This window comes from Anabas testudineus, chromosome 2, assembly GCF_900324465.2.
Source record: "Anabas testudineus chromosome 2, fAnaTes1.2, whole genome shotgun sequence".
In the NCBI taxonomy this organism is placed as follows: domain Eukaryota; kingdom Metazoa; phylum Chordata; class Actinopteri; order Anabantiformes; family Anabantidae; genus Anabas; species Anabas testudineus.
The window spans coordinates 32,400,459-32,424,259 of NC_046611.1; the positions used below are offsets into that span (position 1 = coordinate 32,400,459).

The following is a 23,801-nucleotide window of genomic DNA, read 5'->3' on the forward strand; positions in this document are numbered from 1 at the left end:
GCCCTGTGAAGGCATACTTTATTTGTCAATATACTTCAAGAAACAATGTACAAAGCAATTATGTGGTCACATGTACTGAATGTGTGGCGTAGTTCAATTACAGACTCAGTACATAGTATGGTGGCAAATGGGCATCTGCAGCTGAGGACACTGCTCTTCAACAGTGGAGGAAAAAGGCGGGACGTATAGAAAAATCAACCATCTGAATGACAGTCCCGCTGAGAATTTTTGTTCTTGGTCAAATAGGATAAAGGAAGATTTGGGGTTTACAGATAAATGAGGATATTCAACAAGGCACTAGTGTATGAATTAGCTCTAATAATCCAATAAAACAACCAGTGCATTGTTTTAGATTAACATGTTTATTACAATACATACATTTCACATTTGAACCTTCTTGCGCTGCACTGAGGTGATCCACATCATATCTGCCACCTGTAATACCACTCCTACACTAGGTGCAAATGAAAACACATGGATATCACTGTGATTGACTGCTCTTATAAATACAGCGTTTTTATTCTGCACGCTCTTCTTAAAAGTTGACCTTTATGTTAGCAACTGTACAAAGGAATGAAACAATGGTAACACCTCAGCTTTAAAAGTTGGACAAAAATGAAGAGTGCAAAGTATTGATGATGAAGTGAGGATAGTAGGATTGGTCCAATGCAGGATGCCGTCACATCGCTAATTTTTGTTTCAAATTGCTCTCTCCACCAGGCACTATTTTTCAAACTGGGAAATGCAGGGCCAACTGAAGCTGCGAATAGATCACTGAACCATTGTGTGCACTTAAGATAGACCTGCAGAGGGGTATGTTTAGCCAAGCCTGAGGACATTTTACAGTTTATCCAGAGAGGGCAGAGGAAGAGAATCTATATAGTTGTCAGTTTACCAAGATCTGAAGAAAAGAACTACTTCGACAACAGTGTGTTATGCTTTACGCTTTAGGCGTCTGTGTATATAGATGGCTTCATTCTTTTCTCTTTTTACATGCATGTTACACATGTTCAATGGTTCAATGATCTATAAATTGACAAAATTAAGCTTTAAGTTTGTAGACAAGTTAACATGTAGGAAAGGCTAGCTAATGAACATAGCAGCCTAGACATTAATTAGTTTGGATGACAAAAGCTTTGATACTGGCTTTCCATGGCTTCAATCTACAAAACATATTTACAACAAAGACAACATCTACAATAAATCTACATTTTCTTCCTCTGTGGGTTTTTACAAAACTTGTAAATTACCCTAACCTTCTCCCACAACAGCTCCTCATTTCTCCTTCTTGGTTCTCCCAGCTCAAGAGTCCAAATCCAACCTGACTGCAGCTCATCTATGTGTAAAGAGTCGGCTCAAGAAGAAGTGAACAAGCTGTCTCATCAGCTTTCAACTATGTGCAATGGGTATTCCCTCCTTTTCCAAACACCTGCATCGACTCGCAGCCAGAAGTTCTCAGACCATAAAAGAATTTTGATTCTTTAACTTTTCAAGTTCTTTGATTTGCTGTCTTAGAAAAAGTATCCTGGGGGTAAGAAATTGAAACAACAATAATTAGTTGTATTTACAGTTTTCTTTCACATGTCATCTGGTGCATGTCTATATTCTATAAAAATAAATAAATAAATAAATAAATAAATTTGTACCTCTGCTCACGCAATGTTGCTTGTATTTCACAGACTCTGACCAAAGACCGGAGGTTTTTGAGCTCAGTGCAGTTTTCAGACATACAAATGCTCCCCATGGTATGTGCCTCTTCTCTGAGCCGTGAAGCCTTTGATAATGTTTTAAAGAGAAAAAAAAAAAAATCAAGAATACTGCAATTAATAGCCAGAACCAGCTTTAAAGCCATTATTTCGTTATTAATTTAAACTGTTTTAACAGTAGGCACAACAAACCTGTTTTTCTGCATGTTCAGCAGGCCAACCCTGCACATGTTTGATAAGATTCTCATTAAAGTGTGCAGCAAGGGTTGGAGTGAAGGAGCAGGATGGTCGGCTTGTGGTTGCACTGGGCAAAGCTGAGGAAGAAGCAGCATTGCTGCTGCTGGAGGTGATGTGGTTGGGACCTGGGGAGGGACTCCTCTGACTGCTGCAAAAAACACAAAGATGAATGTAAGCGTTGAGACATTATGATTTAATATGAGCTTTCTGAAACTGCTGGTCTGTCACAAGACAAGACTTATCAACCTGTTGTCAGACACCAATAACCAAGCAGTGCAAAACTGGAGCTGTTGCCTGGCTATTGGATATTATGGCATAAACAAGACACATATCCTCAGACATTAACCATGGCTATTATTTGACTTCCCATGCTTCCTACTCTTGTTGAACTTCAAAGAGATTATTGTTGTAATGGTATGGTTGTACCTACCCTTGGCGCTGCAGGGTGCGCGGGGAGGCTGTGGTGGCATCGTGACTATGCTGCTTATCACTAGAAAGGGCTTGTTGGCATGTGGGTTGCGGATGACATGCCTGCTTCACTGCTGGCGTGTTCACCTGAATGTGGAAATTTATGACTACTACATCAAAACTGGTCCTCTCCACAGAAACAAGATATCTCACTTAAATCTTATGCTTGCCTCTATTAAGCTACTTTTTCCACCCAACTCAATACTGCTGCTAGACCCTTAAGACACTGTAAATCATTCTTACTTTTTGCTGGGAGATGACAGGCTGCGTGCTGAGGATGGGCTTTAGGGGACCAGCATTAGTTTGTGGTGTGCTAATCCTTGGAGAAACATAGGACCTGGGTGACGAAGCGTCCGATGTTAATGACATTGGTGACTGGCTTGATTGCTGTGCTGCTAGAGACACACAAAGGAAAGACAAAACATAAGCAGATTCAAAAGCTACTGCTCCTTAAGTAAACCCTCTTAAATACAAGCAAGAATTTTAGTATGGTATTTTGGTTTTCCATTGGCTGATAACCCTAATCACAGGAAACCAAAAGGAAACTCAGAAGTTGAACATTTTTGTCACCATCCATACTGATCACCTAACTGACTATATTTGCACACCCTGGCAGATAAAATGTGCTTCTGCACAGACTTCACTTACCTTGGTTGGAGAGCTGAGCAGCTTGAGAGAGGATAGTAGTGATATTGAAAGCTGACGGTCCTGCAGTGAGGATCTTATGGAGCATTGTCTGTAATGAAGCTTGTGTGACAGCAGCTGTGAGAACTACAGAAAACAAAAACAGATTGCATCAGCATCAAGAGTCACAATTAAAGGAAACAACTCAAAATCAATGGCAGTTTCCAAATAATGTCACAGTCAAGTTTGACTGGTTTAATGTAAACAACTACAACAGAGGGTAAACCATTTTTCCCTTACAAATATAGTCCCTCTTGCCCTAGGTTGCAAACAGCAGCAGCAGAGTGGCATAAAATGAAAATCTGTATAAATCACCTCTAATGAGAGACCATGTTCACCTGAAGATCATTAAAGAAGATCCTTTTAAGATTTTCAAGCAGTGAGAAAATGTAATTACAAGTAATGTATACCAGTGTTTCCCGCACATAGACAATACCTGGGCGAGCCGCCTAAGTATATTTGGCCACCCGTGATCAATTAACTACAGATTATTATGATTTATACACATTCACTGTTCATGTAACTTCCATAGTTTCTTTGGTTGTTTAAAGCTGCTTTGCGACAATGTCAATTGTAAAAAGTGCTATACAAATAAATTTAATTGAATTGAACTACAGGAAGCTTTCCCCTGTGCTGTACCTGTAGGTTACCTATTTGCTGCTTAAAATGTCAAACAGCAGCTTAGCTGTCACTAACATTAATTCCATGATGACACTCAAATGTATTATTGTCGATGTGTACACTTTGCGAGAGCTGGTGGAGAAACAGGCAACAGCACTATATGTAGCCAAAGATTCTCTATTGTAGGTAAGAGGTATCAGCTCATAACACCTCTCAACAATCAGTGCTACAAGAGACCAAACATCATCTATAGAACATAAGATATCAATCCGTAACACCTCTTACCCTGGTAAAGGTCACTAATTATCTTCTCTTAGCGTCTGACTTCTCTCTATAGTTTTCTTGTTAGAGCTTAGTGCTTTTGACACTATAGATCACAACATTTTATCACAGACTGGGACATATCATTGAGGTAAAACAGGCAGCACCACGCAGGTTTAATTCTCATCTCAGATCAGATAGATTCCAGTATGTGAATGTTTATTAGATTACGCAGGACAGATACTCAATCTCAGAAGGGATTACATGCAGAAGATAAAAGGAATAACAGAAAAAAACACACATCTAACAGAACTAGACAGAAAACAAATTGCACCTCGAGTTGCACACAGTTAAATCTACAGAACAAAAAAGGCAAATATTAAGCATTCTGTGCAGTTGTATGTTGAGATGATGCAGAATGCTGAAATGCATGTAAAAAAAGATAATGAATTACAGAATATGTCACAAGCTAGTTTGGATAGGTTGAAGCAAGAGAGATCATATCTCTCATCCGTTAGCTTCTCTCCATTGGCTCCTTGTAAAATCCAGAATAGAGTTTAAAACACTCACATTTAAAGCATTTAATAATCAGGCTCCATCTCATCTTAAAGACAAAGGCAAACGCCCTCTTTTCATTTAGACTAGGCTTAAAACTTTCCTTTTTTTTTATAGAGCTTATAGTTAAGAGATGTCTCTGTCTCCCTCTTTCTGTACTCCTCTACAGGTATTCTCAGCCCCAGGAGATGTGTATCTCCTAAATGCAGTTACTGGCCCTACCAACCCAATCAGTGTTTTTGCTGCTTGGTGGTGTTTTTTTTGTTGCCTGCCGTTCTTTTCTCTCTTCTCGTTTCACTCACTCCAACTAGTTGAGGCAGAAGGCCGCCCACCCTGAGCCTGGTTCTGCTAGAGTCTGTTAAAGGGAGTTTTCCCTCTCCACTGTCACCTAGTGCTTGCTCAAGTGGGGTTGTTGGATTTCTTATAATTTTGTATAGTTATATTTTGCAACGTCTTAAACCTTACACTGTAAAGTGCCTTGAGATGGCTTCTGTTGTGGTTTGGTGCTATGCAAAAAAAAGCGAATTAAAGAAAAGTCTTCAGTTTCAGAAACACTTGAATCAGGACCATCAGCCAGATCTTTAAGGTAAACAGTTGTTGGAAAACAAGCTCTGCCAATGTCAGGAGGGTGTTGGGAAATGTGAAAACTCAATTACATACACTCACCGGCCACTTTATTAGTTATATCTGTCCAACTGCTCGTTAACGCAAATTTCTAATCATCACATGGCAGCCACTCAATGCATTTAAGCATGTAGACATGGTCAAGACAAGCCAAGACAGTCAATATCTGCTGCAGTTCAAACTGAGCATCAGAATGGGGAAGAAAGGTGATTAAGTGAGTTTGAATGTGGCATGGTTGTTGGTGCCAGATGGGCTGGTCTGAGTATTTCAGAAACTGGTGAACTACTGGGATTTCCACGCACAACCATCTCTTGGGTTTACAGAGAATGGTCCGAAAAAGAGAAAATATCCAGTGAGTGTCTTCCAGTACCTTGTTGAATCTATGCCACAAAGGATTAAGGCAGTTCTGAAGGCTAAAAGGGGGTCCAACCTGGTACTAGTAAGGTGTACCTAATAAAGTGTCCGGTGAGTGTACCATACAATCAATAAATAATCTTCTTCTGCATATATAAAAAAATTTAAAATAAAAAAATAATAATAAAAAATAAAAATCATGAAGTCACTGCTGCTCAAAATTAAGGGAAGACTAGACTCAGAGCTATGACTCTGTCAAACTGGCTACAGTGAAGTGAAATTAGGGTAAATTGAAATGTTAACAATGGTCAGATAAAAAAGGTTTTATGGGAAAATTATTAAATGATCACATGATTACATGAATGTCACAGTCACCCACTATAGTTACTTTAAGTTCTAAAAACTAAATTAGATAGTCTGAAAACTCAAAAGGGACTGAAGGATGGTATACAATAACAGAACTGCTTTCTGACTTTTTCAGTTTGAATCAGAGTTACAAAGAGTGAGACTAATTAATTAATTATTATACTGAATTATTACCAGGTCTGAATAATAAGCTTAAGTAGAAGATTGCTTCAACCGAAAACATATGGGTTTGGCATCAAAAGGTCAATAACAAAAAGATGAAGATTTCAGCTTTTATTTCTAGGTGTTTACATCTGGATCCAATACACAACTTAGAAAATAGCACCTTTAGCCAGTACAACCATTTGGATGTCCTGAAAAAGAAAGAAACCACTGGTAAGAAAAAAACTGCTAATGACCACCAGAGGGCAGGCAGGAATGTATCACAATCTACTGTTGGCAGAAGACTTTATAAACAAAAGTACAGGGGCTACACCAGAAAATGGTAATCACTCAGTAGCAAGAAGAATAGGAAGGCCAGGATAGAATTTGCTAAAAAGTAAAAAAATAAAGAAATTAGCCAAAAAAATTCTGGGACGGAAAGTCCGGGAAGTTAAATGGACTGAAGAGACAAAGATGAACCTTCACCCTAGCGATGGAAAGACCAAAGTTCAGAGAAAGAAAGATGCTCATGATCCCAAACATAGAAAGCTCATGTATGAAACACATTGGAGGTAATGTCATTGCGTGGGCTTGCATGGTTCCTTCTGGGACAGACTCAATATTCTTCATTGGTTGAACATTGAACAACTGAATGAGGCTGCAGTGAAAGCCTGGAATAACATCACAAATCAAGAATGCAAAGGTTTGGTAATGTGGATGTCATAGACTCGATGTAGTTACAAGAAATGGATCTGTAACTAAATATTCAATAGTCAGTCTCTGCTGGGCTTACTTAAAGACCTGGTGTCACAAAGCATCCCCAGGGCAGTCACATGATTTGCCCACAGTGGAATGTAACCCGTAAGTGGAAACACAGTGGTAACTTGGTAAATACTATATGGTCTGCACTGCAGCAACAACAGTTCAATATGAGCTGAACAGTACTTTTCAACAACCCGCACGTCCCCACACGAATACCAGGTCTGGCTTGCTTTCTGAGAGTCAGGTTTCTGTAAAAACAAAAGCACTGCATTCCCTTATCTCACACTGAGTTGTAGTTCTTGTTCTCAGCTCATCCATCTTGTTTTCAAGTAAACAGACAGTGTCATTTAGCAGACGCTTTTATCCAAAGAGACTTACAAGTAAGGAACAAGGCAGGCAAACAAGTGGTAGTGGTTGAGTAGCCGTAGCTAAGCAATCTTTCTTGCCACATCTCTGCCTTGGGCGCACTGTGTGTCGGCTGTGTTGCTCACGTGACCCCTGTGCTGCTTTGTTCTGCAGGCTAGAGTTGGCTGAGACCTGACACAGGAGGAAGTCACAGACGCCTTATCGGAGAAAGTGAAGCAAACATATCAGCCACGGTGGGCGCCATGTTTTTTTTCTAAAACTAACATTAAACAGCAACTTTCAACATGGCATGTAAACATTTTACAGTGTTTCAGTTTTCTTACAGCTTATACTTAGAGCCAAATATTACACACCTTGCTCTGTTTAAACATAAATAATGTTAGCTTGACTGATACCCTCTTAGTCAAAAGTTGTTAATCAGCTGTTTGTAACAATGTTACCATACAGTGCTTCGAGGTGAATAATACAAAATTCTAATTCTACTACCACTGGAATTTTATGCAGTGTGTGTCACACATGACTATCTGAACATAAAAAAGAAAATGAAAAAAAGAATGCCCTGCAATAATTTACACAGACTGCTGTTGAAAGATTAGGTCACTCACCACATCTGATGGATTTAAGAGTTCAGTCAGATCTTATGAGGGCACACAAGATAACTTAGATAGTAAGAGTACTTAGATATTTAAATGCATACATGCTATAAAAAATGTGTACAGGTTGAAAGGTCTGCTTCATTAGGTGCAGATGCGTTTACAGGTAAAATGGTGAATACATGCTAAATACTTAGGATCCAAATGTACAGGTGCTGGTCATATAATTAGATCATCATCAAAAAGTTGATTTATTTCACTAATTCTGTTCAAAAAGTGAAACTTGTATAATATATTTATCCATTACACACAGACTCAAGGGTTTATTTCTTTTAATTTTGATGATTAGAACTGACAACTAATGAAAAATCCAAATTCAGTATCTCAGAAAATTAGATTATTGCTTGATCAACTCTTTTAAGATATTTCTGTCATTGTGCTGAAATATTTTAACTTCCATGTGATGGTCATACACTTTGCACGTGAGCATGTAGGGAGAGTTGACCACAAATGCTCTGTACAGATTGGATAAAAAAATGTGGAGAGGTTTTCAACCTGTGAAGAACTTGGGTACTTAAAGTTAAAGCAGAAAAGAAGAAATCATCTCTAGGAATACGCTTTGGAGCTGTGAGTGAAGACATTTCAGGTGAAACATGTCATGCAGCAAGTATCTCAACCTGACCAGCTTAAATTTTGTTTATTCCACTGCGAATTATTGTTTATGGTTACTTGAATGTAAATTGCCTGTTTTTTTATGTTTTTCCAAAACGTGGATTTACAGATTTTGAGTTCAAGCTACTTAAAAGACTTTACGTAATGTTTCACAATATTCAAATTATATTCAAAGTTATGCAAAGTTTTAAGTTACAGTTCTTTTTTTCCCCCCACAGGTAATGAATATGTACAAGTTAACCATTATTGATTTTGATTGGTACTCTGGAAACAAAATATCAAGTAAAAAGTTGTTATAGTTAAGAGATGTCTCTGTTTTTTTATGAAATAAGTTTAAACTATTTGTTAATGTATATTAATTTATTGGATTTTACAGTGTGCACAAAGAGAGGTTGAAAGTGTTGTGGGTTACCTCCTGTGCTCCCACCCTTCCAGCACAATCAGAAAACAAAACTTAAAATTACACACAGACTTTTTTGTCTTGAAAACCCAGACTCTGTTCAAGTTTTCAGCTGAGATTGTTGTGTTCTGTTTTTAGGCTGAGCCTGAGGAGGGACTGTGTGAATTTTGAATTGACAATTCAAAGACTGGTTTCCTCAAAACAAAAGGAGGGAGTGCACTTCTAATTTGATGTGTGTCTACATGCAGTAATATCTGTACAAAATAACCAAATACTGGATTGCGATAGATAATATGAGGTCTTTAAGGTAACAACACGAACACTACAGTATATAATGGTATCAAGTAAGATTGGGCTCAAAACTGTAAATAGACTGTGTAAAGATCATGTCCAAGCTTCTGACCCTGAGAAGTCAAACCAAAGCAGTACAAACATCACTTCACTACAATTAGTTTTTCAATATTGCTCATTAAACCCAGTCGACAGCGCCACAAGATTATATATATCAACCATTTTCTTACCTTCATTGATTTTTGCCATGTCTACACTGGCATTGTTGAGCTGCAAGGCAGTCTGAAGTGCTGGTAGAAGTTGGCGAAGGAGGGTAGGATCCTGAAGTAGTGGAGGAACAGGGGACTGTGGGACTGGAGAGACAGGCACTGTAGAGGCTGATGAACTAGGGGGAGCTGATGACGGGTTCAAGCTTCCTGAGCCTGAAAATGATGACTGAGATTGGATGGCTATGGCTACTGAAGGCTTCTCCACCTGGACTGACTCTGTGGAGGGAGCAGAAAGGAAGATTTCACTAACAAAGGCATTCTAATAAATCCATCCACATAATGTGGATGCAGTGTGTAGTGTATATTAAGGTATATTAACATTGGAAAGAGACTAAAAGACTTGCACATGCTGTTTTATAGATAATTACAATTCTAGACTGCATCAAGGAAATTATGCAGTCATTAACAGTTTAAAAAAAAAAAAGATCACACATCATAGTAAACAATAATAAAGTATATATATATAAAAAAAAGGATGAAACAAATAACATGCTATTAAACATCATATTTTATTTAACAATTTAACAGAAGCCCTGTAAACAATCATTATGGAGCCTCAGCTGTACAGTCATGCAAGTGTCCAATATTGTAAACTTGCACCTGCCCCGCAAAGCTCGATACAGGACCCAACCCCTTACACACACTTCATCTCCAAATTAAATCTGCACCTAACCAGATGCATTACTGTAAAACAAGTAACTTATAAAACTATTTAAGCACATACAGCAATCAGCTACAACATGAATATCACCAGGTGGTTTTAGCGTTCTGGTCAACAGGGACTCAGCATGGGCACTCCAACTACTCTGTGGCTATGCAGACTCAGACCCAGAAAGTTGTAATGCACTGTGTGTGATCTAGCCCACTGGACATTAAAACCAGGGGCCTTATTTTGTTATTTTACCACAGAATCAGTATTGACACTGCTGCCATTGACAGGTCTATAGTATATTTTTCTACTATTCTTGTTGCACATCAATAAGAATAAATAAGCTAATTCACTGTGTTGTGAATTAGGGATGTACCTATCTGATATTAATATTGGATATCAGCACCAACATCAACTAAAAAGCTAGATCAGGTATAGACAATTCTATGATTGTGATGTGTGGTATGTCACGCATTAGCAGTATGGCTGTTGCCTTCATTAGATATATGTACACCACCGCTCAAAAGTTTGGGATTGCTTGCAAATTTCTTTGTTTTCCAAAGAAAAACATTTACATGCAATAGAGCTTTAACGTTTTCACAAACTATTAAAATTAATCAGATGATTTTTAAAGAAAGATTTACATTTTTGCATATATGTCTGTTATTAGAAATTGCCAGTCCTCTGCATCAATCTCCTGGCATGGCTGCTAATTCAAGTTAATTATTTTATAAGGCTAATTGATTATGAGAAAACCCTTTTGCAATTGTGTAGTACAGCTTACAACCAGTGTAATAATGGAGCAAACAAGGAAGTATGGCATTCTTTAGGTTTGACTGGGGACAATTTCATCCTACAACAAGAGAATAACCCAAAGCACACCTCCAAAATGTGTCTGCAATATTTGAAGAATAAGCAGTCAGCCGGAATTCTGACTGAAATGGAGAAGCCAGCTCAGTCTCCAGATCTGAACTCTATTGATCTGTTGTGGGAGTAGCTTGACCGTGGTACGGAGGTCCATCAAGCCAATATATCTTGTTGGAGAAACAGGAAGCACGGGTTAAAATCTCATCAGATTACCTTGAAAAATTGACAGCTTGTATGCCTAAGGTCTGCCAGGCTGCAATTGCTATAAAAGGCGTTTCTTTATATTAAGGCAAGTCAAGGTTAACTGACAATGTCAGCATGTCCTATTCTTTTGCTATATTTTCTATTGAGACTAATTTTGTGTGTTTCCTTGAAAAACAATACAATTTTTAACTGATCCCAAACTTTTCAGCAGTATATGTGGAAGTATACAGTTTATTAATTCAACAATAGGACTGGATTGGGAATTGGTCAAAAAGCCAAGTTAAGGTATTGATTTCAGAACTGAAAATGTCAGATTGGTACATCTCTAGTTGCAATATATATCAGGTTGTATGTTCCTAGTTACATACAGGAAGACTTCAACCACTGCTCCTTAAACAATACGCTCAAACTTTAATCAATTGTTAGATATTGACAAATTAATCTAATAACTATACTTATTTTCCATCAGATTTCTTCTGTGGTGGCTATCCTCATTCTCTCTCTGGTGCTACCCACCCGCATTTAGTTATTTATTAGAGGGGAAATTGCCGTTATGGCTCAATAAAAGGAGCATAAAAATCTGTCCATCTTCTGTTGCTGTTTTCCTTAGATCACAACTGCGTGCACCTTATCCCTGCCTACCAAACTTGTCTACAAAGGGGGAAAGTGACCACTAAAAAGTTACAATTTGTTAAAAGATAGCACTGCTGAAAATTTCAAGGCTCTCCTGGACAGTATTGTGTGGGATGAATTCACTCAATTATCCAGTGAAACTGATCAGCTAACAGATGTGGTCAGCTTGTGGATATCTTGCAAACTGAAACTGGTATTTAATAACAAAAGACCTATTTCTAAGAAGGGACATTTTCAGAGTTACACTCTCTGCAGAAGGAAATCGAATGTGAAATCCACAAAGCTAAACTACACTACAAATAGGTCGAACATAAACTCAGCATAAATAGAGAGTCTGCCTGGAACAGCATCAGGGCCATGGATAGATAAATGACAAGGACAGTAGTAAGGTGGCACCAGAAGAGATTTTATCTGACCTAGAACTGGCCCAAGGGCTGAATAAATTATTTTCCAGATTTGATGTGCATGCTTCTAACATAGAAACAACTGCTTTGAAAAATAAAATCTGAACAATTCCTTTCACTTATGCCCTGTCTTTGAGGAACAACAGTTTGGGCAGACTCAAGTATTCATGGTCCTAATGCCAACAACAGCCTAACTCCAAGGAAATGTGCAGAGCACCTTGGTCACGTTTTTACATACAGCACATCCAGCCTTATTTATGTTACAGCCAAAATGGATTAAATTCATTGATTGCCTCAAAATTCTACAAAAAATACCCCATTATGTAAAATTTAACTTTTTTTTTTTTTAAATCTTGATATTTAAAAAAACAAAACATGTATTTACAGCCTCTGCTCAATAATTTGTTGAATAAATTTTAGCACCAATTACAGCCTCAAGCCTTTTTGAGTATGATGCCACAAGCTTGGCCCACTTAGTCTTGGGCAGTTTCTCACATTCTTGAGGTACCTCTAAAGTTCTATCAGGTTTGATGAGGAGCGTCGGTGCACAGCTAATTTTCAGATGTCTCCAGACATATTAAATCGAGTTCAAGTCGGGGATCTGGCTGCACCACTCAAGGACATTCACAGAGTTGTCCTGTAGCCACCCCTTGGTTATCTTGGCTGTGTGCTTAGGGTTGTTGTCCTGTTGATGAACTGTCGCCTCAGCCTGAGGTACAGAGTGCTCTGGAGCAGATTTTCACAAAAATGTCTCAGTACTTTTCTAATTTTTCTGTACCCTTTCCCAGATCTGTGCCTTAATACAGTCTGTCTTGGAGGTCTACAGACAATTCCTTGGATTCATGGCTTGACATGCACTGTTAACTGTTGTAGAAACATCTCAAGGATAATCAGTCAAAACAGAATTCACCAGAGCTCAATTTTGAGTGTCATGGCAAAGGCTGTGAATACTTATGTACATGTGATTTTTTCCCATTTATTTACTTTCTGGATACACTCTACATCTTCAATTGGTCTCTCAGCCAGCAGAGAGAGTTGATACTATGGAAACAATCGACGGCTGTCTCTGTTGCTAAGGTTTCCCACCCTAAAGTTGCTTCCACACACGTACTGACACCCTAAACTTCTCCGGACCCAAGCGTTTGTGAGAACACAAACTTTCAAGCTTTGAGATTACCTGGAATCTATCCTGAGTTTTCCCAGTGAGCAAAGTAGGCGTTTCTTTTTAGCTGGTCTTCTCAGCACAACAACAGAAAGTTTAGGAGCTTAGTTTTTTTGTTGTTGGACCACACTTCTTTTTGTTCAGGAAGTTATATTTCCAATCACGTGTATGTATGTATATTTAAAATGGTGCTCTGAATCACTGCTTCTTGAGTTGAATGTAACCACAAATAAGGATATGTGTATTTATTTTAGGCGTGATGTAGCAGGCTCTGACAGCACAGTACATGGCTATAGAAAGAGATAAGATTAATTTAAATGGTGTAAACAGTGTTATAAAAGTTAGAGAAGAATTAAAAATGTGATTATTGTGAGATCACGAGCAAATCAAAGAAGCATACATATATAGAAGACAACATAAGACATCTGGATTATTCACAGAAGACCAGTGAGGATAAAATGTGGTATACTAGTGTAATTAAGACTTACTAGAACCAGTAAAGGCAGAAGCTCCCGTTGCTTGCATAGCCTCCCTTCTGTAATCCCGGTCCTTGGGGAAACTGTTGACAATCGCAGTCTTTATTGTCTCTTTATGCCTCTGCTCTCTATGAAACACACATACAAGCATGACTGCAAACAGATTTTAGCCATGTACCATGTCCAACCTATTTGACACATCAAAAGCTTTTAATCAAGTGTTGCACAACAATTATTGTTACCTTTCCACCCACTCTTTGGGCTTCTCCCATTGAGACACCTCTGTCCTGCAGTTGTAGTAGTACTTTTTTCCAGATGAGCTGATGTGCTCTGACCAGTCATCACCAGGTTCGTAGGGCTGTGAAAAAGTGCAAATATTTAGGAATAGGAGGTTAACCTGACAGAAAGCAATGGAGCATGTTTTTAGATGGTCCAATACAATAGCTTGCAATGTAATCACAAATATACAAAAGAAACTGGAGTTGTAGAACAGCAGACTAGCTTTAGTTGGGTCATTTTCAGATGAGCTGTTAGAGTGGGAGAGAAGGCTTATTTCAGAAATAAGTCCCAGAGATAGACTGATGAAGTCATCAAGGTGAAACAGTTTGCTTTTTAAAAATGTCTAGTGTATTGTTATCATTAGCATTTCATTTGTGTAGCGGCAGAGTAACAGTGCGGGAGGGGACAAAACACACATTGTCTGAATCAAAGAAATCTACGGTGCAAAATTTAATTATATTTCACTTTTGTGTAATTTTTATTTGCAGTGAAACTGAAGCAGCATGACTCTTTGCCTCATTCACTTTCGCTGGCATGTTGCTCTCATTTGTAGACACTGGGCGTTGTTCGTTGCACTAGGTAATGTAAATGTATCATATGCCATTGCATCATTATACACAGTATGTAAACAAAGTGGCCAAAACATTGGAAATAAGCAAACTGAAAATATATTGTTAGAGAAAAACTTAAAAACTTGCTGTAATTCTCAATTTGGCTCATTACATAATTTAAAAACAGGACTGCATGATGTTACTGAATGACAAGAAATTAAGATAATGAAAGTACACGTTCTAAGCTCTCTCCTGCCCAGTTAACCCCTCCCTACATTACATCTTCTATATCACTACAATAACTGAACATTCCATACCACGCTTCCCTCCATAATCCAGGTTTTGCCAATAAAAATTTATTAAAAATTAGTTTGTAGATTCTAACCGTATGTAGAATCCTGTCAGTTTACTGAACAACTGTAGCCATTACATAAGTGCCACAACAGCGGTAACTTAAAAAATGATTCATCATTATTAATAGTCTAACACAGAATCGTCAGTCGGAATGCAAATTCTCTTGTGTACTTTCTACACTCGGTCCTCATGTTGCGTTCTGCGTTGCATCATAGATTTTAATTTTACTGTAGGGCTGATCCATTTGCTGTGTAAAGTCAGTTTGTTTTCTGTTTTTCTGCTTAATTGCAACATCACACCGTATTTACAACACTGGCATTTATGTGTGTATCGTCTGATGAGACTTCCCAAATTATTATTATTATAAAGAAAACAACATGGACAGTACAGTCTGTGATAAGTGCCACTAAAGACATATGTCACTGCAAAGTTCAGTATAGCCAGCAAACCGTAAACACATAGCTTCAGATATCTACAGCATGAAGTTAGTGCTGCTTAGAAATTATAAATTGGGACAGCTACTCATTCCCAGTACCATTCATCTTGGAGCCAAATATCCACTCTCTGCTTTCTTCTTCTTTCCTGTCCGTCTCTTTTCCTTTTGCAGTTTGTGAGTGAAAGTCACGTTATAAGTCATGCCAATGCAAGACATAACACTCAAATCCAAAACAAATTAGTAATTTAAAGAACTATAACTCTAACTTATCATAGGTAGATTAAATATAAATATGTATTATTTAGTCTATGTTACATCTTACAATTTGAAACATGATTAAAAATAAGACTTTTAAGACATTTTAAGACAATAAATTTTAAAATTTTAATTTAATACTTTAAGGATCTGCAGGAACCCCGTAAATATAAACAAAAAATGTAATAAAATAAAAATACAATAATACAATAATAGCAATAAAAGTAATACAGATTAATACAAATTTTGTTTTCAGTCTTTAGTCTTTTCAGTAGACTCCGTCAGTGGCTGAATCTGCCAGAGTTCATTGTGAGCTGGATTTTTGTTAGTGACAAAAGTTTATGTATCTTTTAGCTGACAGGTCAGGATGTGCCAGTAGTGAGATATTTTAACACAATGTTAATGCACAAACCTTGCCTATTCCTATGTTATTTTTGCAAATAAACTAGATAATATACTTGACTCACATCAGTCTTCAAAGTGCAACACTTACTGTGTCTGACGTCTTGCTGGGGTTAGAATGTGTGTTGGAGTTGTGAAGGGAACTGTGGTTGTGAGAATTTTCTTGTGGAGAATAACTGGTCCCTGCAACAAAACACGTATGAACAAATAACGTTATCAGTAACAGCCAACAGCAAGCTAAGCTTAGAACAATAGCATAGCCAGAAACCTGAAAAAATATAATCATTCAACATTTGTACTACTGTTGAAAGGTTTGGGTTCCATGAAAATATACATAAAATGAACAGTACTGCAGCTATTGATTACTTTAGTAATCAAGTATTCTGTAGACTATTGCAGCAATTAGATTAATATATTAAAAATTGATTAAATTGACGATTGTCCACATAATTCTGCCAACTATAACCCAAAACACATTTACGTAAGCATTCCCAGCGTTTGCTCAATACTAAGTTAAAGCACCTTTAGCACCAATTACAGCCTCAAGTCTTTGGAGTCTGATTTTGGGGAGTTTCTCCCATTCTTCTTTGCAGTACCACTCAAGCTCCATCAGGTTGGATGGGGAGCATCAGTACACAGCCATTTTCAGATCTTTCCAGAGATGTTCAATCAGGTTCAAATCTGGGCTATGGCTTAACCACTCAAGGACATTCACAGAGATGTCCCATAGCCATTGCTTTGTTATCTTGGCTGTTTGCTTAGTGTCATTTTGTGGAAAGATGAATCATCTAGTCTGAGGTCTAAAGCACTACGGAAACTGGTATTCACCAAGTAGGCCTCTTTACATTGCTGCATTAACCTTTCCCTCAATTCTAACAAGCCTCCCAGTGAACTGAAAAACATTCTCGTCTCTCCACAGAGAAATGCTGGAGCTCTTACAGAGTGACCATCGGGTTCCTGATCACCTCCCTGATTAAGGGTCTTCTCTCTCCATTGCTCAGTTTTGCTGCATGGCCTGCTCTAGTAAGAGTCCTAGTGGTTACAAGCTTCTTCTATTTATGGATAATGGAGGCCACTGTGTTCATTGGGACCTTCTAATGCTGCAGAACTTTTTCTGTACCTTTTTGCCCAGATCTATGCTCCAATGCAGTACTGTCTGAGGTCTACAGACAATTCCTTGGACTTGATAGCTTAGTTTGTGAGCTGACATGCACTGTTAACTGTGGGACCTTATATAGACAAGTGTATGCCTTTTCAAATCATGTCCAATCAACTAAATTTCCCACAGGTGGACTCCAATCAAGATGTAGAAATACAGTATCTTAAGGATGATCTGTGAAAACCTGATTCACCAGAGCTCAATTTTGAGTGACATGGCACGGCATGACATTGTTTGTAGAATTTTGAGGAAAACAATCAATTTATTCAATTTTGGAAAAAGGCTGTAAAATAACACAATGTGAAAAAGTTAAATACTGTAAATACTTTCTGGATGCACTGTGTGTCAGTCAATGAATTATTGTCATTATCATTAATAATGTAAAACTGTGCAGTTGTATGCTTTTGCTAAGCAGTTACATTGTAGTTTACATGAATGTCTGCTCAGACTCATAGTTCTAATAAGTTTATGCATAAGTCCATGTGGATATTTGTTCCATGAAAAGAGCTCCTATCATAATGAGGACTGTCAAAACATGGCGTGAAGGTGCCTCTAATCACTTGCAGGACTGCTACAATAGAACCATCTGGGATATTTTTTTACACAAAGACCTAGAAGACTACACAGCAGCTGTTCTAAGCTACATAAAGTATTGTACAGACACCGTTACTGTGGATAACATGAAGGAGAGAAACATTGCTTTCAAGTCTGGTGATGCAGCACAATATAGTGCTACTAGAGCAAACCTGAGGAGATGCATCAGAGAGGCCAAGGTGGCATGTAAGCACACAATAGAGGACCATATTAAAGGCTGTTATTTTTAGATTTTACCTCTGCGTTTAACACTATCCTCCACCATAGGTGTTTAAACTGGCAGACCTGGGACTTTCTTTAGCACTGAGCGGGTGCATACAGCGCAATGTCATTATATGTGGCTTAAACAAAGGTTCAAGGCAAATAACTTGCATCAAGGATTTTTTGTAATTGTGTTGTCCAGCTTACTCAAGTCATTGTCTCAGCCCTAACATAACTAAATACACATGAAATACACTCATCGGCAAATGTGAAAATAATGATTTGCAATTGAAATAGTAACTGTCCCGCTTTACTAAATCTTAAAACCCGGAAAAAAGTTAGCATTTTTGCACTTCAAGTTCTTATAAAGTTAAAGGGTTTTTTGACTGGATTTTTGGTTACATGTAGTATGAAATTCATACTACCCCACCCCCCACACCAGATAAAATACAAAATTTAAACAGACAAGAGGCTGCAGCAGGAACACCGAACTGTATTCTTATTCTTTTCTCTCATGTACGGTGGCAAGAAAAACTTCATGGTTTTCTGCATTAATTTGTCATACAATGTGCTCTGATCTTCATCTAACTGACAACAATAGAAAAACACAGTCTGCTGAAAATAATAGTACACAAACATTATATGTTGTCATGTTTTTATTGAACATAACATGTAAACATTCACAGTGCAGGGTGAAAAAGTATGTGAACCCCTAGCCTAATGACTTCTCCAAGAGCTAATTGGAGCCAGGAGTGAGCAAACCTTGAGTCCAATCAGTGTGATGATATTGGATGTGTTGCTGAAAGCTGTCCTGCCCTTTAAAAACACACACCAGTTTTGGGTTTACTGTTGCAGCACCATTGCTAGTCTCCCTAGGCATGGTCGTCCTGTAACTGCAAGTGCACAGCGCAGAATGCTGAATGAGGTAAAGAAGCATCCTAGATGATAGTATCAACTAAAGACTTACAGAAATCTCTGGCACATGCTAACATTTTTGTTGACACGTCTACAATAAGGAAAACATTAAACAAGAATGGAGTACATGGGAGGACACCACAGAGGAAGCCATTGCTGTCCAAAATAAATATTGCAGCATGTTTGAAGTTTGCAAAAGAGCACCTGGATGTTCCACAGCACTATTGGAGAAAAAAAAGGCACAGCACACCAACATCAAAACCTCATCCCCACTGTAAAACATGGCAGAGGGAGCATCATGGTTTGGGGCTGCTTTGCTGCCTCAGGGCCTGGACGGATTGTTGTCATTGATGGAAAAATGAATTCCAGAGTTTATCAAGACATTTTGCAGGAAAATGTAAGACCATCTGTCGCCAACTGAAGCTCGACAGAGGATGGAAGTGATGCAAAAGGGACAATGACCGAAAGCATACAAGTAATTCAACAAAAGAATAGCTCCAACAGAACAAAATACACCTTGTGGAGTGGCTCAGTCAGAGTCCTGACCTCAACCCAATTGAAATGCTGTGACATGACCTTAAGAGAGCGATTCACACCAGACATCCCAAGAATATTGCTACACTGAAACAGTTTTGTGAAGAGGAGTGGTCCAAAATTACTCCAGATCGTTGCAAATACAGGAAACGGAGGAGGGTCAACCAGTTATTAAGTCCAAAGGTTCACATACTTTTTCACCCTACACCGTGAATGTTTACATGTTATGTTCAATAAAAACATGACAACATATAATGTTTGTGTACTATTATTTCCAGCAGACTGTGTTTTTGTATTGTTGTGAGTTAGATGAAGATCGGAGCACATTTTATGACAAATTAATGCAGAAAACCATGAAATTCCAAAAGGTTCACAAAGTTTTTCTTGCAACTGTATGTATGCCTGCTTATTACACTCAAATCAGGTAAAGCTGGCAAAACAATAGCAAGCGGTGGCACATGTGCTAATGTTTGGCTACAATAGCCATGCAGATCAAGAGTTGGAGGAGGATCAATGAGATGAATATTACAGAAAATGTAACAAAAACTCAAGGGACAGCATTAAAGACATTCCAACAGAAACACCACAAAGCTCAAAAGATGAGGAGATTGTTGACAAAAAAACGTCCAAGGAATTTGGTAATGAGGATATATTTTGGCTATTTAAAAAAAAATTAAAATCCAACTTTTTAGAAAAAGATACTGTCAAGATTTAAGCTGCTGAATTAATTAAATATCTCCACATCAAAAAAGTAAAAAAGAAAATTTTAAGCTCAACAGAAGCAGCGATTTAATTTATATGTTGATGTATTTCAATTACGGATGTCAGCAAGTATGCCCATTGTTGGCGAGCAGCTTAACTGCTGACGACTGAAGACAAATGCCTTTTTTCCTAAAATCTGAATATTTTCACATTCACCAATATTTTCTTATTTGGGATTTTTTCATACTGTACATAAGTAAATCTATGTACACTTATGTACATTTGAGTACTGAAATAAAATGCTCAAATGTCATGTATATGTAAAATAATAGATTACTGCATTTACAGATCACAGATTCTACAGAATTTTAAGTAGAATAGTATTTTAATCATCAATAATCTTTTTAATAGCATTGTCCTTAGGGATGCACCCAAATCGATCTTAATATCAAATATCGTCTCTAATGTTGCCTAAAAAGCTGTATCAGGTATCGTATATGGGACCAATCAACTGAACTGAGTTATTCATTTATTTCTATGTATTGCGATGTGTGCTACATTATGTGCCAGCGGCATGTGGAGCAAGTAAACTTGACTAAAAACAACATGGAAACAGACAAAGACTCAGCTCTACAGAGGTAGCCTATGCCATTTCACACTTGCTACACCAACAAGTTTAACAACTACTGTATTTTCCGCGCAAAAACATGCGAAACGTGCTAACTTATTTTTAATTTCAGGAGAATTAGGTCCAGATAATGTGCACAGTTGTCCTTTGTCAGACTCAGATTTGTTCTCTAATTAAACTCCTCTTTATTCCAGTGAAGGGTGGGGTGGCTGTGTAAGGCATGCAGAAGGAGCGACATGACACAGCAGACTTTGCACTAGCAGAACTTGTGGGATAAAGTCTAGGTAACCTCCAGACTGTCTGACATGAATATTAGCATTCTTACTTTCAGTTCACTTAGTTACTGTCTAAACATGTGATCAGGGCTCCGGTGCATGTCTTATGATTTTGAATTCCTGTTTGCACCAATTTTTTACAAAGCTATTTGAGGCACAAGTTTAAGTCAAAGCTGACGTCCTCATTGTCATCCATAAGTGGAGGAATACAGTCTATTAAATCAACAATTGCATCAGCTTTGTATTATTGGATATAATAATAATTAAAAAAAAACTCTGGTGAATGATGCCCAACAATTGCCCCTAATTTAAAGCATCCCATTTATGTGCCTTTTTCTCCATTTCTGTGAATCTCCATTTCTAATTCCACTCCTACACAGGTGGAGTCTGTGTCGATCACTAGATCTGATCACTCATTCCTTCATTTACATACATACTTATACAATAATGGCAGAGCTGCCACACAATTTGCCCAACCCTCTGAGGGCAACTTGAACTTCAGTGTCTTGACAGGAAGGGCCAGACAAGGAAGAGCCAGATATCAAACCACCAACCCTAATATGAGTGTAGGACTCCTATACCCTCTTTCCACAGCTGCACCTGCTACAGACAAACTTAATATTTTTACAATCACTACATTGTCTGACAAAATGAACCAAATGCAGGCAATTGACAGCTGCTTTGATGCGAGGTCACCAATACTGACATTTATCCACCACTTGCCAAACTCATTCAGAACAACTTATATGCAATTTCTAAATATAACAATATTCTCAACTCAATAATTCAGGTCTAACCCCCCCAACCCCCCGTCCACTGTGCTCGGCCAGTGAACGATGTCTGGGTACCAGCACCCCACAGTAGACACCAAGGAAAACTCTTCAGCTCAATAATCCCACAATAGTGGAATGAGCTGCCAAACGCTCAGCCACCTCACTTTCAATATAAAAAACCCCCAGAATTTTTCCGCATCTTCCAAAGAAAAAAACTTTTCTGCTTTCTTGTACTTACATCTCTTGAAACAGAAACCCTTTATGATAGCACTTTGCTTTGACGTTTTTTTCTCCTTGACTTAGATTTTGTTTGCTTCCCTTGTTCCTCACTTGTAAGTTGCTTTGGATAAAAGCGTCTGCTAAATGACTAAATGTAAATGTAAACAATATAACAATATGCAAACACATTTATTTTCCAAACGCTAATGTTTTCTCACATTTCTAAACATTGTACAGTGGTAAAAATAGCATCACTGTTTCTGGCTTATGTATGTCTATGCAGCAACATATATTGTTTGTAGCCATTGAAGTTAACATGTTTGTGTCTAAACATATTTTATTCTCAATAACTGCTGTACCTCACCTCCATCCCTGTCTCTGGCCCGGTGTGTGTGCACAGCCTTTGATCTGCTATGCCCTGTACTGTCGATGGGCTTGCTTTCAGGGCTGTCAGACCTTCTGAGTATTTTGCACGGAGGAGTCGCATCTGAGGAGTCTCGCATCTTTTCAAGTCTGTGGTCCCCTCCTGGATGGCTCTTAGATGAGTATTTGAGAGTCTGCAGAGATAAATAAAACATGTCACTATAAAATAGTGTCTTGTGTAGACCTATTAAAGTACTATATACAAATAATGTACACATCAAGCTTTCTCTGCAATGGTAATATCCACTCATGCATTTAATTATTGATGACTTCAGAGCAGTCAATTCTTTCTAATACTGTATTACTAAATAGCCATTATAGTTATGCTGGTATGGCTGTTTACTGGTTTCTTACCTGATAATAAGTATTGTATGTTTATTGACATGTTTATAGTTTATGACAATAACGTAATGAAGTAAACAACATCAAACAACACGGTATTAGCCAATTTATTGTCTAGTAACTATGTTTGCAATTTAAATACGATTACAATTATTTGGCGTATACAGTGAAAAGAACATAATGTTCTGAGAGCTTTGTTACTTATATCCTTGAAATTTCAGATTGTGGTTAGGCCTTAATCGTACAGGCTAGCAAGCAAGCTAACAGTATCTGGCTATGTACTCGCTTTTATCTTTCCCAAAACCGCGGAATTTGACAGGTTTTTGCTGTCTCTCTTGTCTAGCCTGACAATACGTACGTTAGGAAACAGTTGCAGCGCTCAGACATGAATTTCAAGTAAAATAATTTACTTTTCAGATTATTTTCCGCACTGCCTGGGGCCTGTTGTGCTCTCCAGAAGCCTGAACTAGAGAATCCATTTTAATCTTATTTGCTGCTAGCATGCTACGGTTAGCTAGGCAGTACCTGATAGGGCTGAGAATCTCTTCGGTCGCACCTGGAAAGACAAAGAATACATAGTAAATATGAAACTTGACATGTCAATACTGACAAATAGTTAAAAGTGCAACAGCTAAACACGCAAGTTTGCAGACACTTATTTTGAATTCAGTAAAAATGGCGGATTGTCAAGGCGTAACGTTAGCTACAAGAAAAAGATGCTAAGTAACATTTAAAATGTGTTTACCCATCGCCGAGTCTCGGTTGTTTCCTTGCATACATTACCATCAATGCCGTGTTAGTGTGTTTGGAGTAGGATATGAAAGATTTATAACGGTACTATATTTGTCTTGTTAATTTAGCAACCTAGAGTCGTCACTTATGTCGACCTAGCTTATATGCAACTATTTCAATGCTATCGACAGCACTAGTTGAAAGAGCGCCCTCACTCAGTCCATGTCCTCCTCACACAGCCAACCGTATCACCATCACTATC

General features: G+C 38.0%; 1 protein-coding gene across 2 annotated transcripts; it reads right to left on the bottom strand.

Moving 5' to 3' along the window:
- On the bottom strand, positions 1-23,800 carry waca (WW domain containing adaptor with coiled-coil a). 2 transcript variants are annotated; one of them, XM_026364455.1, is made up of 13 exons: positions 23,553-23,800; positions 23,333-23,363; positions 22,407-22,599; positions 16,134-16,225; positions 14,008-14,123; positions 13,778-13,893; positions 9,332-9,586; positions 3,060-3,182; positions 2,655-2,803; positions 2,374-2,498; positions 1,899-2,091; positions 1,647-1,774; positions 1-1,525 (listed from the first exon to the last, which is right to left on the bottom strand). In XM_026364455.1, the coding sequence occupies exons 1-13, from the start codon at positions 23,591-23,593 to the stop codon at positions 1,456-1,458; spliced, it is 1,632 nt and encodes a 543-aa protein (XP_026220240.1). In that variant the 5' UTR covers positions 23,594-23,800; the 3' UTR covers positions 1-1,455. The 2 variants fall into 2 exon arrangements, with proteins under 2 accessions (XP_026220240.1, XP_026220238.1); XM_026364453.1 differs by having other exon boundaries at positions 2,655-2,806.
- Between the last annotated feature and the right edge of the window lies 1 nt (position 23,801).

Coding starts and splice junctions, on each gene's coding strand:
- waca (XM_026364453.1), bottom strand. CDS start 23,593: ATGGTAATGTATGCAAGGAAACAACCGAGACTCGGCGATGG. Junction 22,600..23,332: donor GAGATTCTCAGCCCTATCAG/GTACTGCCTAGC, acceptor TTATCTCTGCAG/ACTCTCAAATACTCATCTAA. Junction 9,587..13,777: donor TTCTGCCTTTACTGGTTCTA/GTAAGTCTTAAT, acceptor CTCCCTCCACAG/AGTCAGTCCAGGTGGAGAAG.